The 14,077-nt window shown below is 41.9% G+C and overlaps 1 protein-coding gene across 1 annotated transcript in view; it reads left to right on the top strand.

The window, feature by feature from the left end:
* The window catches only part of BRF1 (BRF1 RNA polymerase III transcription initiation factor subunit), a 2,040,227-nt gene extending 2,026,374 nt beyond the window's left edge, over window positions 1-13,853 (top strand). Inside the window, exons 18-19 of the mRNA XM_044074370.1 lie at window positions 643-808; window positions 12,067-13,853. Coding sequence (XP_043930305.1) covers window positions 643-808; window positions 12,067-12,104 — 204 coding nt within the window. The 3' untranslated portion in view covers window positions 12,105-13,853. The remainder of the gene's footprint in view (window positions 1-642; window positions 809-12,066) is intronic.
* Window positions 13,854-14,077: the final 224 nt, after the last annotated feature.

Genomic DNA, 14,077 nt, shown 5'->3' with positions numbered 1-14,077 from the left:
ATAGAATTCCCATGCAAAAAGAGTTAGGGAAGCTCCCTGATAGCCAACTTTCCCCTAGTGGTATGAATAACCACCTCGGGCCTCCCTTGAAAAGAGGTTACGAGCCTAGGGGGACTAACCTGGTCAACAAAGGATAAAGTAAATTCTGGGTTCAGTTTTCTTCTTGGATATTGGCCATATCATGAAAACTCAAGTCACAACTGCTCCATTACCACTGCATCTCTAAGGACAGAAACACTTCTCGACTTCCATGACACAGTGTGCTGATATGATGCACACTAGCAAAATCAGACTTTTTTAATTGAGAATGAAATACAGTGCATAGACAGTGGACGGGGTTCTTTCCTGAACCTGAACTGATGAGAGCCATGTTAATGTTAACTTTCCTAAACTGATGAATTTTTTTTAAATTTAAGAATATACTGATTTGTTTTAATTAATTGCTTGCTAGTACTTGCATCAATGATGTAAAAGATTGTGAAACTACATTTTAGTGTTTTTAAAAGTTACATATACTGATGCTGCTTTATATTTAAATTTCCTGTAAATGTAGCACTTGTAACAACCAGTCAAAACAGTGACAATATACGGCAAATATTATAGAACATTTGCAAATGCTTTTTTATTTTCTTCTTTTTGCAGCCTTCATCTTCTGTTTCAGGCCCAGTTATTGTTGAAGTGGCCAATCCAGTTGGTGTAGTGGTAGAAAGTGGGCCAGTAACATACATTAATGAAGATTATGCTGAAGAAGAGGAGGAGGATGAGGAGGAATTTTGTGTCAGCGCACTACAGTTGATTGGAGGAAATGGTATGATAATTATGTTCTGTATTACTTGCTAAAGGGACAATTTTGCCAACTTGACTGGCCCGTTTTAAAATTATTATAATTACTAGTCATTTTGGGGAAATGCGGTAATTGTATATATTGGGTTTTCCTGTTTCTGCAACATGAGAAATATTGCCTTGCTTTTTTGAACCAAATTTTTATGCTACTGCTTCAAAGTTTTAAGCTTACAATGTTAAGTTGTCAATCTCGCCTTCATTCTTGCTGGATGGGTTCGGAGCTGATCCTCGGCTCTGACTCTGCCAATACTAAAGCTCGAGAGCTATTTTTACTGGCTCGAGGCTCCCCTATATCCCATAATGCTAGGCGGTAAATACCCAGATCTCGTTTGCCACTTCAGCTGCGCGGTGCTTTTTTCTACCAGCTCTGCAGGTTAGTTAATTTTTCTTAGTAAATTTCTCTAAAAAACCCTTAGTTTTTCTTCAAATAGTGTAGTTGTTGTTGTCCCCTACGTTACCATCCCTCTTAGCTTAATCTGGGTCCCTTTTATCCCGTTTTATTGCCTCTTTTATCCTGTTAATTTGTTAGGCCTTTGGGCCCAACCCCTTTTTCCCTTAGTCAGTCAGTGTTTTCTTGTGTCTGTGTTATTGACTTAGTTTTTTGTTAAGGGGTGTATCTGTTTGTGTGTCTGTGTTCGTAGTTTGATACTAGGATGTCTAAAGACACCAAGGTCTCAGGCTTCAAGAAGTGTGACTTGTGCTGTCAGAAAATGTCTCTGACAGACGGTCACACTTCTTGTGAATATTGCCTGGGACCTTTGCACCTGCAGGACTCTTGTTCTGTCTGCCACGCTTTCAGTCCAAGAGTCCTGCAGGAACGCAAAAATAAACTTATACTTCGAGGCTTATTAAAGCCTGAAGGCTCCCTGACCCAGACCGCATCAGGAAAACCTTCAAAGCCTTCCAAGGCATCGGCTCCAGCTTCGGAGCCATCTGCTGGTGGCTCTAAGGCTGCTTCAACATCAACTCTGTCTGGAGCCGATGTTTCGAAGATCCATACTGTTACCTCGGCTCCGGCTGGAGCCGAGTGGTCTGAGACTCAGACGGCTCTGATAGTTTTGTCGGAGCCATCTACCAGGAAGAGGTCGAGATCCCCATCCATTGGCTCTATCCACTCGGCCCCGAGATCTCCACTCTTATCAGAGAGGAGCCATAGGTCCCACTCCTCCAGACTGTCTGACCACGACTTAGAGAGAGTGGTGAGCAGACTTCTCAAGTCCCAGGCACTGGCCCAAATACTGCATAGCCCTACTCAAAGGTCAGTGGCTATACCCATCCCTTCCTCAGTTCCTCCTCCGATTCCCATGAGTTCGGAGCCGGAGCTTCTGGGAGCCGTGACTGTCAGTGCGTCGGAGCCGATACTTCCACTTTCGGCTCCGTCGTTGGCTCCGATCTCCTCCTTGGAGGGATCTGGGTGCCGGACTTCCCTCGTCGGCTCTGAGGGGGCGAGTGGCATCAGACCCTTGTCCGAGCCCATTTTCCCTCTCGGAGCTTTGGCGCTGGTGAGCTTGGCCCCGACATCAGCCTCAGAGCCGTCCCTTTCGGTGCGGGAGGAGTCCTCGTCTCTTCGGAGCGGGGATCTTCGGCCCCGCCTGATCGGGGCACCTTCGAGGTCATGCGGGGCATGCTAGACCCGGTGTCTGTTCCACGGTCGGCTCCCTCAGCTCCTCCCTCTACAGTGCCTGCAATGGTCTCTTCCCACCCTCTCGTCCCAGACCGTAGAGAGCCAGCGTCTCAAGTTTCCCCACTAGGAATATCCTCCTCTTCCGAGGCTTCTCCTGATCCGTCAGGGGAACCCCCTCGGAAGAAACAATGCAAGAGGAAGCATATTGACTCCCCCGAGTCTATCACCTCGGAAACCGACTTGGATGAGTCGGAAGGGTCCCCACGGTCCTCCTCTGAGGTTGTCTCCTTTTCAGACATCCTTGAGATCCTTAGACAGAGGGGGAACTGGTCCACCCTTAACCCTTCAGAGGACGAGTTGGTCTACCTTGAGGCATTTGGCTCTCGCCCTTCCACCTCCTGGGTATCTCCTCCCTTTGACCCCCTCATGGAAGTGGTGGGAAGGAAGGCGTTGACAGCCCCTGATACGGTGGAACCTATCCCACGAAGGCCGTCCAAGTTTATAACAGCTCCTAAGGACAAAGACTTCTTATCCAAGGGCGTCTCTGTTGATGCTATGGTGGTAGCCGCAACTACTAAGAAGGAATTAGCCGATCCTTCGGTACCTATCCATACTCCTAATAAGGAATCTAGGACTATGGATAGGTATGGTAAGCGGATGTTCTCCTCAGCTACCTTTGCTATGCGTTCGCTGAACTACTTGTGTCACTTCACCCGTCTTCAGAGAGATATGCTCAAGGAAATGGGTGATGCTTTGCAGGATCCAACAACTGAGGGGTTTAGAGACAAAATGAACTCCCAGTTGGCAACCCTGAATTCAATCGTCAACTCTTCCATGCGGCTTCTTTCCTATGCGGCCGATGGGGCGAGTAGGGCCGCTGGCACAGGTGTAGCTTTGCGACGTCACGCCTGGATGCGGCTTTGTAACTTTGCGGACCCTTTCAAGGCGTCCTTCACCAATTCCCCTTTTGATGGTTCAGCGTTGTTTGGACCTCAGGTGAAGGACACGTTGACTAGGTGCGAACAGGATGGCAAGACTCTGTCTGCCATGGGAGTCTGGTTTTCTACCCCTTCTAGACCGTATCCCAAGGGTCAGAAGGGGGGGGGGGAATGTGGTTCCGAAAATCACAGGGAGTCTCGCCTGATTCACGGAGTCAGTTCCTCCTCTAGAGGCAGAGGGGGAACAACAATAGACGCCGCCCTAGGGGCAGGGGTGGGGTCCACAAAATCAAGGTAGCAGAGAGACTCTCTCTGACAAACCTTTTCAGCATCCCTGAGGAGTTGCCCAACTGTCCACCTTCGGAGGCAGTCGGGGGAAGATTTTCACTGTATCCAGAAGCCTGGCTTTCTCTCACTCAAGACAAATGGGTACAGTCGATTATATCCAAGGGTTACAAAATTCCCTTTGTCCACATCCCATCTCAACCAAAAGGGCCCCTTCCAGACGTTCCACCCAGTCTAAGGGAACAAGCAGCGCTGGAAATATCAAAGCTACTGTCAAAAAGAGCTATCCAGCCAGTCCCGGCAGACCAGCAAGGATCCGGAATCTACTCCAAATTCTTTTTAGTTCCAAAAAAGACAGGGGACTGGAGACCGGTAATGGATCTCAGCAGACTAAACAGGTCTGTAATCAAAACAAAATTCCGGATGGTCACGCTTCAGTCCATTCTACCCTTCTTGAGTCAGGACAGTTGGATGTGCTCAATAGACCTTCAGGATGCGTACTATCATATCAAGATGCACAGACGCTCCAGAAGGTTCCTCCACTTCCGGCTGGGAGCCAGTCACCATCAGTTCAGAGCCCTGCCCTTTGGTCTCAGTACATTCCCCCGAGTGTTCACCAAATGCATGGCAGTGGTCACGGCTCATCTGAGACGACAAGGATTCCAGGTGTTTCCATATTTAGACGACTGGCTCCTTACCGCTACCACCAGGCGTCAACTTCTCATATCCAGAGACTACACCGTTCATACTTGTCAAGCTCTAGGCATTTCCATAAATTTCGAAAAATCTGCCTTGTTGCCTTGTCAGGCTATTACCTTTATAGGCGCCACCATAGACACAATTCATCTTTCCGCGAAGCTAACAGAGCAAAGAGTATCAGATATCCGCAAACATGTTCACATTCTTCTTCAGTGCGACAGGATCAAAGCCAGGTTTGTCTTGAAGGTTTTAGGTCTCATGGCTGCTGCCATTACACTTCTTCCTCTAGCCCGCTTTCACATGCGGATCCTCCAGTGGATGCTGTTTTCTCAGTGGTCCTTCCAACAGCTCCCAATGTCTCACAGTATTCTGCTGACCCAATCATGCAAGAAGCATCTATCTTGGTGGATAACCTCCCCGCAAGTTCTTCAGGGCAGATCATTCGTTCCCCCCCCCCCCCCGGTTGCCACAGTGACAACGGACGCCTCCCTGTTCGGGTGGGGGGGGGCATTGTCAGGGCAGAACGGTTCAGGGCACATGGCAACCTTTCGAAAGCCATTTGCACATAAATATCCTGGAGATGAGAGCAGTACTTTTAGCGTTGCAAGCCCTTCACCACTCTCTTCCCACCGGGACTATTGCAATTCAGACAGACAATATGTCTGTAGTATGGTACATCAACAAACAAGAACCAAGTCTTATCCTTTATGTCAAGAGGCACTCGGACTTTGGCAGTGGGCGATCTCATCTCAGCGGTTTCTGATAGCAACGCACATCCCCGGGAAGTCCAACGTGATAGCGGACAAGTTGAGCAGGGCCATAGTCATACCACACGAGTGGTCTCTCAAACAGTCAGTGCTGGAAGAAATTTTTCAGAAATGGGGCCGACCTTGCTGCGATCTTTTTGCTACTCCCCAAAACAGCAAGTGTCACGATTTCTTCACCCTCTTTCCCCTACCAGGTCAACCCGCCAGGGACACACTAGTCCACAATTGGCCCCGGGGACTTCTGTATGCCTTTCCCACCTTCCCACTGATCTCTCAAGTAATTCAGAAAGCTACCGCATTGAGAGTCGACATGATCCTCATTGCCACTTACTGGCCTAGTCAGATATGGTTTCCTTTCCTTCACCAGTTCCTGTTGGAGCAGCCTTGGCATCTGGATCTAGTGCCAGATCTTTTGACCCATCAATCGGGTCAGCTGCACCACTCCCTCCCATCTCTCAACCTCACAGCTTGGTTGCTCCACTTCCTACCCTAGCCAGGCTTCCTTTAATTTCCCATTCGGTCCATAACATCCTTATAGCCTCCCACAAGTTTTCTACAAGAAGGATTTACAATAGCAAGTGGAAACATTTTTCCTTCTGGGCAGCAACTAATAACACAGACCCTTTCACTGCACCTATCCAGTCTATACTAGACTTCCTGGCAGAACTTTTTCACTCAGGTTCTTCTTCGTCTACTATTAGAGTACAATTGGCGGCTATATCTAATTTCCATGTAGGCTTTTCAGACTCCAGCATCATGTCCCATAAACTTTGAAAAGCCTTTCTAAAAGGTATCTTTTTGCTCAAGCCCCCAATTAGAGACCCCCCACCTCAGTGGGACTTAAATTTGGTTCTAGCCTCCATGATTCTCCCCCCCTTCGAACCAGCTGCTTCCTGCTCTATGAAATTGCTTTCATGGAAAACCCTTTTTCTAGAAGCCATAACATCTGCTAGATGGGTATCTGAACTTCATGCTCTTTGCAGTCGTCCTCCATACTTAGTTTTCCACAAAGACAGGGTGTCCCTTCGGACCAACCCTTCCGTTTTACCCAAGGTTTCTTTTGAGGCGAATCTGAATCAGACAATCGACCTTCCAGTTTTCTTCCCTAATTATTCCAACAAGGAAGAACAAAAGTTACATTTCCTAGATGTTCATCGCCAGCTTTGTTATTATTTGGATAGGACTAAACAGTTTAGGAAGCCTAACCAGCTATTCCTATCTTATGCGGAAGGCAAGATGGGCCTTCCAGTTTCCAAAGTGTCCCTTTCGAGATGGCTGGCCTCTGTAATTTCCTTCATTTATGAACTCAGACACCAAAAGCTACCATCACGACCTAGAGCTCATTCAACCAGGGCGTTAGCTACGTCTGTAGCATTTCAAGACAGACTGCCCATAGATTCCATCTGTCAAGCAGCTACATGGGCTTCTTCTCATAACTTTATCTCACATTATAAATTGGATATGGCCTCCAGAAACCGGGCTAACTTTGGTTCCACCGTACTCAAGAGTCTGTTCCGATGAGCCACCCAGGCTAAGGGTGCTAGGGACACGGTCTCATCCAGCAAGAATGAAGGCGAGATTGACAACTTAACATTGAGAAGTTATGTACCTACCATAACGTTCCATGTTAGTTGTCTTCTTCTCGCCTTCTTTCTTGCGTCCCACCCTCCATCCCCCTAGCCTGGACAGACCGAGAGGATCCTTGGGATCTTTTATCTTTTATCTTCCACAGCGTCAACCACCTCTATTGCCCCTGATTGATAAGTTATATAGGTAGTTTCTGTATAGGTGTATTTCTTTTTTCTCTGTCTCTAGGAGACCAGAACTGCTATACTTTTAGCTATCAAACGAGATCTGGGTATTTACCGCCTAGCATTGTGGGATATAGGGGAGCCTCGAGCTGGTAAAAATAGCTCTCGAGCTTTAGTATTGGCCGAGTCGGAGCCGATCCCATCCAGCAAGAAAGAAGGCGAGAAGAAGACAACTAACATGGAACGTTATGGTAGGTACATAACTTCTCATTTTAGCCTGTTTTACTATGTGTAACTTTTGTGACTAAATGAATGTGCCAGCAGCTGAGAAATTTTATTTTAAAGATATTGGGATAGAGTCTAAAAGCCTTACTTTTGGTGCAAGTCACTTTACCCCAGTGTGCAAGGCCTATCTATAAAGCAGGCTACCAGTGGAGTAAGTCACTTGCGCTGAAAGGCAAGTATTATCGAATCTGTCCTATTATTTTTGTTTGTTGCATATAATAACTCCATTGTATTTAAAGAGCATCGGATACCTTGAACATATGTAAAATATTTGGGTATTACGATCTTATCATTCATGACAGTGTTATCCTTTGTGGAGTTTTGTATATGCTTCAACCTGAGTGTACAAGATTTTAGAGGGCAAAATAACCTTTAAGACAGACTGAGAATGATACACTTATGATCAGTGAAGACATAATTGTTATATGTATTGCATTTGTTTTAATTTAAATAAATATACCATTGTTAAAATCAAAAAGTACAAGACGTACCTGACATTTATATGTAATTTGGTGAATTTTGTTTTCATATTATGCTTAGCTACTGTCTTTGGCTGTTAGCACCACAAGGATGTGAAATCAACCAGACAAGCTAGAATGCAGAAATATTTTTTATACTGTGGTTACTACTTATCACTGCCAGTCAACTACTGTATTATGTTTTTAAACTTTTGATGTGGGTAAGACAGTAACAGTCACAAGTGCTTTTAACAGTAAATATGAGGTCCTTACCTAGCCTGTAATCGAGTCATATATTATAAAAGGGAATAAGGGCATTTTGTTTACATGTTAACAGTCATTTGCATTTTGTTAGTGCCAGAAATTTAACTTCTGTAGATTTCTGTCACAATATGGTTAAACTGTTCTTTCTTTAATACTACTTTCCTATTTGCTTCCTAAGCTGCTTATGACACTGCCCCATCTTTGATGTTACTTTTATACGTCTTTAACACAGAAGACATTGCCTGTCATAGTTTTCCCATTTCTTTTACCCATTGAATGAGGAACAGAAAAGTGTAATCAGCACCACCTCATTCATACAGTCATACCTGTCAACCTCCTAGAGCAAGAAATCTGGACAAAGCCATCAGTAAAAGTGGGACAATTTTTAAATATTGCTCTTACAGACTTAGAAAGTTGATAGAGTAACATTTTGCATTAGCATGAATTTTCCGAAGGGTATGAAGTCTTAAACTCAAATGTCTGTCATTATTTTCTAACTTTATTCTGTAAAGATTTGCCACTAATTTGCTAGAAAAACACAATTTTATGAAAAATGGACCAAAAATATGAGGCAAAAATCTGTACAGTTGAGGGCTATGCATACAATCACGTTCAATTTTATATTACCCCTTCTTCAGCGGAAGGCAATGACAGAATATCACAAAAACACGGGGAGTAGACAGAAGCAAATGATACAAACTGCACTAGTTTTTCAAATATTAAGCACACAAAAAGAAATGCATGAGAACAGATGACTATAAAATAAAGGAAGCACATGAATGACTAGGGGGTAAAGTACACAATTTTCTTACATGGGGAAAGCAGTAAACAAATGGGATAAAGTTTCTAAGGAAGCTGTAGAGTCAAAAGCATAACAGGGTAATTCAAGAGTGTGTAAGGGGCAAAAACAGGTCAATACTGAGGTGGAGTTGAGTAGACTTACTTGTGCTTCCTTTTTGTTTCTGTCTACTCCCCGTGTTTTTGTGATATTCTGTCATTGCCTTCCGCAGCCTTAACTGTGTTTGTAATATTACCTCAGTGAAAAATTCTGGTGCTTAATTTTGGTTCACTGTTTAAATGCTAGCATACTAAATTATTGGATCTACAGACTACTTCTGTCATCTTATTTCTGTTTTATGTTTCTCTTCAAATTTTTGCTGAAAAATATACTTGCTAAGGTTATTTTCCTTAACTTGTCAAATTAATTACTTGGCTGTTCTGTCATTAGCTTTGCTTTTCCTTGTGCTCTGTCGTTTTCAGAAGTTTTTGTTCTTGTTGTTTTTATGATCAGCTCTAGTGCCTTTATTAGACAAGTTATTCCACAATGCGTTAGCAACATGCATTGTCTGTATGAGGCAGTGTTTTCCATGGCACATCTTGTTTGTTTATTTGTTTTAATTCAGTAGGTTGTTTGGGCTGATCAAGGATCCTTTTCTTCCACAGCCTGGGCCAAAGGCAGGGAAATAAGTGTTCTGAAAATGAATAAAGTTGAAGGAAAGAATGCGGTCCAAGCACACTGGACACAGCTCACAAATAATTTATTATAAAACTACTCCACACACAAGCGCTTTCACTCCGACACAATGCAGGGCTTTTTCAAGTGAATATAAACAAGTTACAACATCATTCATTTAAATACCCTTGGTTCACAGAAAGGCGCCAAACTATTTTAAAGGTATACACAAAAAGGCAAAAGCAGCTATATACATTTCCCTATAAGGTACAACTTCTGTGGAACACGTGTTAAAAAAACGGCTTGTTCCCTTCTCCAATTAAAATAAAATCTAATTAAATTACAATAATAAAAATTTGGCACTGGATCCAGTTAATACATTTCAGCTTTAGTGACATTCACTTGTTTGAGATGGCATTCTATCTTGCTTCATCTGTACTTCATACTAGACTTGTTGCACCAGTGTACTGGTCAGGCTGCATTACCTTGCAATACTAAAGACTGTGACTGTTTGCCTTGTACTGAAAATAGAACATGTATACCTTTTATGCTTTGACTAGTCAGACCTTTGCACATGTGTACTGCCAAAACAGATAGAAAATACTAGGCAAGTGACCACAAGGCTCATAACAGGCCTAGCCATATACTATACACCCTTTTGTAGCTGCACTTAAATGTTCTTGCCATGTTTTATGAGTACTTAATAGTGCTCAGCTCCCAAATCACGCAGGGCTGTACATGATAGCCTTGGTGTAAATTTCTGTCTACCCATCCAGTCAACAAGACTAGCCATAAAGGTAGACAAAGTATTGCTTTGCTTGATGTGTATTGGTAACTTATTCCATATGCTGAGTTAGGATTCTATCCTTCAGAGTCTTGTATATTTATTGGAGTAAATTTAGGTCCCTAGTATGAGTGTTTGTAGTGCCACTGGTTTTGCAAAGAAATAAGAGGTCAAGTAGGAGTGGGTCTTTCATGGCTCAAAAAATGAGAGACTAGTCACCTCAGAGCAGCCATTAGGCTGCTGAATGTCTGGTGAATTATGCTAATCTTTCAGGGTAGTTGAAGGATTTAAGACCTTTAATTTTTTTGTTTCGTTTTGTTTAACATCACTGGGACTTTTTCAGCTGAGTGATATGCTTGGATATGTACATAACAAATGTAGCATTATATGCAATGATGGGTTTGACAGCAAGAGTACAGTGGCAAGATGACTTCTTTTGATCTTGAACATTTTCCCTTGAAAATTAATTGGGCCAGATAGAGGGATTTCCTGACTCTGGGGGAAACATGATTAAATAAGAGTTTTCACATAAGCATAAGTTCCCAGGTGTCTTATGACTGTATCTATTTGAAGATGAGTACCACTTGTAACATATGAGGTGAAAACAGCTTTTTTGCTGAATGCTACTTTACTAGATGAAGGCAGCTTGCATAAATGTGCTTGTCCAAGAATATGAAACAGTATCTTGGATGGAATAGTTAGTAAAGGTGGATGAGTTTAAGTACTTGGGATCAACAGCTCAGAGTAATGGTGGGTGTGGAAGAGAGGTGAAGAAGAGAGTATAGGCAGGGTGGAATGGGTGGAGAAGAGTGTCAGGAGTGATTTGTGACAGACTGGTACCAATAAGAGTGAAAGGGAAGGTCTACAAGAGGGTAGAGAGACCAGCTATGTTATATGGGTTGGAGACGGTAGCATTGATGAAAAGGCAGGAGTCAGAGCTGGATGTGGCAGAGTTAAAGATGTTAAGATTTGCACTGGGTGTGAGTGGGATGGACAGGATTAGGAATCCGTATATTAGAGGGTCAGCTCAGGTTGGACAGTTTGGAGACAAAGCAAGAGAGGCGAGATTGCGTTGGTTTGGACATGTGCTGTGGAGGGATGCTGGGTATATTGGGAAAAGGATGCTAAGGATGGAGCTGCCAGGTAAGAGGAAAAGAGGAAGGCCTAAGATAAGGTTTATGGATGTGGTGAGAGAGGACATGCAGGCGGTTAGTGTGAAAGAGCATGATGCAGAGGACAGGAAGAAATGGAAACAGATGATCCGCTATGGCGACCCCTAACGGGAACAGCCAAAAGAAGATGATAATCTTGGATGGAATAATATTTTAAGAGTCATAATTTTATATGGGATATACTACAAGTTAGCCCAAATAATCAGATCTGTTCTTATAACTGCACTTGAAATTTGGGGCAATGTAAAATAATTCAGACTGTGCAGTCAAAATAAATAAGGCATTTTAGTGAAATGATACACACAGTTTCTGCAAAGTGATGCTTCTTAAGCAAAATTAGGTTTCCAGCAAAAGTGCTCTTATTTTTTGTTGGTGCTTTTAATGTAAGTGATCAGATACTGTTTTTTTTTCCTTTAAACTGTGACCTTCCTTTTGATTGCTTTAAAATAGAAATTTGTAACCCAAATTGTTAAGTACTGCCTCTTTTATGTCGCCTCTAGATTGCATGCAGGGCCATCTGAGAAAGTAATTTAAAGATAAAAGGGGTATAGGGAGTTTACAGCAGTTACTTTCTCAAGAAAATCGACATTCACTCTTAAGCCTATTGTAGAATTAGGGTCATTCCATGTTTGGGTGATAGGATGCTTCATTATAACTGTTATTTACAGCTCACTACAGAATTAGCATAAACTGATTTATTTGCAGCTTTATTCTGAGTTGTCATTTTTTTTTTTTTTTTTCAGATTATGGCTGTGAAGTAGATGAAGATTACGGTTATTAACATCAACCTGCAGCACAGGCTTTAAACTCATTTCATGTTCCTTAATCGAAAAAAATAATTTAATGAGGAGTGAAAGGATACAAAAGAAATTTTATTGCAGCACTGTGGATCACCATTTGCATTCAGAAACAACAAAAAAATTATATATTTGTAATTTTTGAAGAAACCAGCATTTGGTGCCGATACAAAAGAGCATATTTCTCAGCAGCTGTGTATCATGAGCTTCTCATTTTCACGATAATTGCACTTCTTAGTTGAGAGATGAATCACCCTTTGTATTGTGATACAAAAATATTTTACATACTTGAGGGTCTTGAAGAATCAAGCATTTGGGATGGATTTTAGACAGCATATTTCTCAACCACTGTTTGCACAGAAAGTATGCTAAGTTTACTTCTCATTTTCACAACAATCGTTTTCCCAAGTGACACAAAAAAATTCTTTGAAAATGAGAAGAGAAGTATTGCAGAATAAATGTCATCTGCAGTGTATTCATGAACGATAGTACTGGCGAGTTTAAGATGAACTAGAGGCTAACTTGGATCGATCTTGCCAGACTTGTGCTTGAGTACTTACGGTTATGATACACAGTTGTACTTTGACAGTATTTATTATGTACATAATACTTTCTGTTGGCATAGAAGTTGCTGTTTTGGCAACAGTGTTATTTCTCACGTTTTGGTGAAAGTTATATATTTTGCTTTTACATAGTAAGAATTCGAAACATTCAGTTTGAAAGCAGCATTGCTAACATTGATCTTGGATGTACACTGAAGAACACATTCAGTTTCAGCATAAATTATAGAACCCATTGACTTTACAGCTTAATCAGTGCTATACAGTCTAACCAGATCACTTTCTTGTAGATTAACTAGGACAATACTAAAATATATCAACTGCCCCAACTGTAGTAAGCACATAGCCGCCTCTGTTTTCAAGTGCACACTGTTCTTTGCACTTGGATACGTGACAAACAGCATTTTAAAGTCACTGCAATGTTTTTGGTCATTAGCTTTAACTCTTGAACCTTTTCATAACCTATTCATGTACAGAATCGTAAACAATTTTCTTGTGCAACCTAAATAACATAGTTCTGGTTGAAAGTACCAGGTCCATTTGGGTCATTAATGGGCAGCATTACTAACATGAGCTTGTAAGTAATTTAAAGTACACTTTTCAGAGAGTTTTTTTTTATCTTCTAGAATATCATTCAGTCACCTTGTTGATAACTGCTTCTCTCTGAAGCCAGTTAAGTGCAGATTGATTTTGATCAAACAAATCTTTCTGGTTTTTGAAATTATAATTTTTCACAAGTTACTGCGACCTTGGTGTTAGTTATTTTTAAATGGGGGTGTTGTGACCTTTCCTTACATGGGGAGTGGAAAGAATAAAACTCTACTCAAAACAGTCAGCTTCAAGGAAGCAGTTGGCAAGAAAAACTATCATGAGTATGGTGTACTACATTTGGTGACATAATAGTGCTTGAAGGGCTTTCCATTTGTATACATTCTGATCTACTGTAATATAAAGTTGCTAATTTTTATTTATTTTTATATTGCCCATTCCATATTAATTTTAAACTCAGGTGGTCATACAACATGTCGACATTTAAAATGAAGTTGTACAGATTCAGTTAAAGATGGTCTTACTGAGATGTAAATATGTTACTGTATCATTGCCTGTATTTACAGCTGTACAAAGTACTCTGGATCAGTTCATAGTAAAGTGTTTATACATGCTACACGTCAAGCCTGTCTTTTGAAAATAATTGTTTCATCTCATTTAGAATGTTCAATGAAATGTTAATTTTAAAGGGAAGCCATATCAATTTGTACAAGGCGCACTGTGACAGTAAATGATAATGTTTAGGTTATTACCATCTTCATATCAGTCAGATTTTTATCAGCACTATTGCATTTATCCCCCTGTCAACACCACAGTTTAACCATGCAAACGTTCCATTGAAACTTCGT

This window comes from Protopterus annectens, chromosome 6.part0 (assembly GCF_019279795.1).
Source record: "Protopterus annectens isolate FY-2018-M chromosome 6.part0, PAN1.0, whole genome shotgun sequence".
NCBI classification, from domain to species: Eukaryota; Metazoa; Chordata; order Ceratodontiformes; family Protopteridae; genus Protopterus; species Protopterus annectens.
This window is presented reverse-complemented; position numbering and strand designations above follow the sequence as displayed.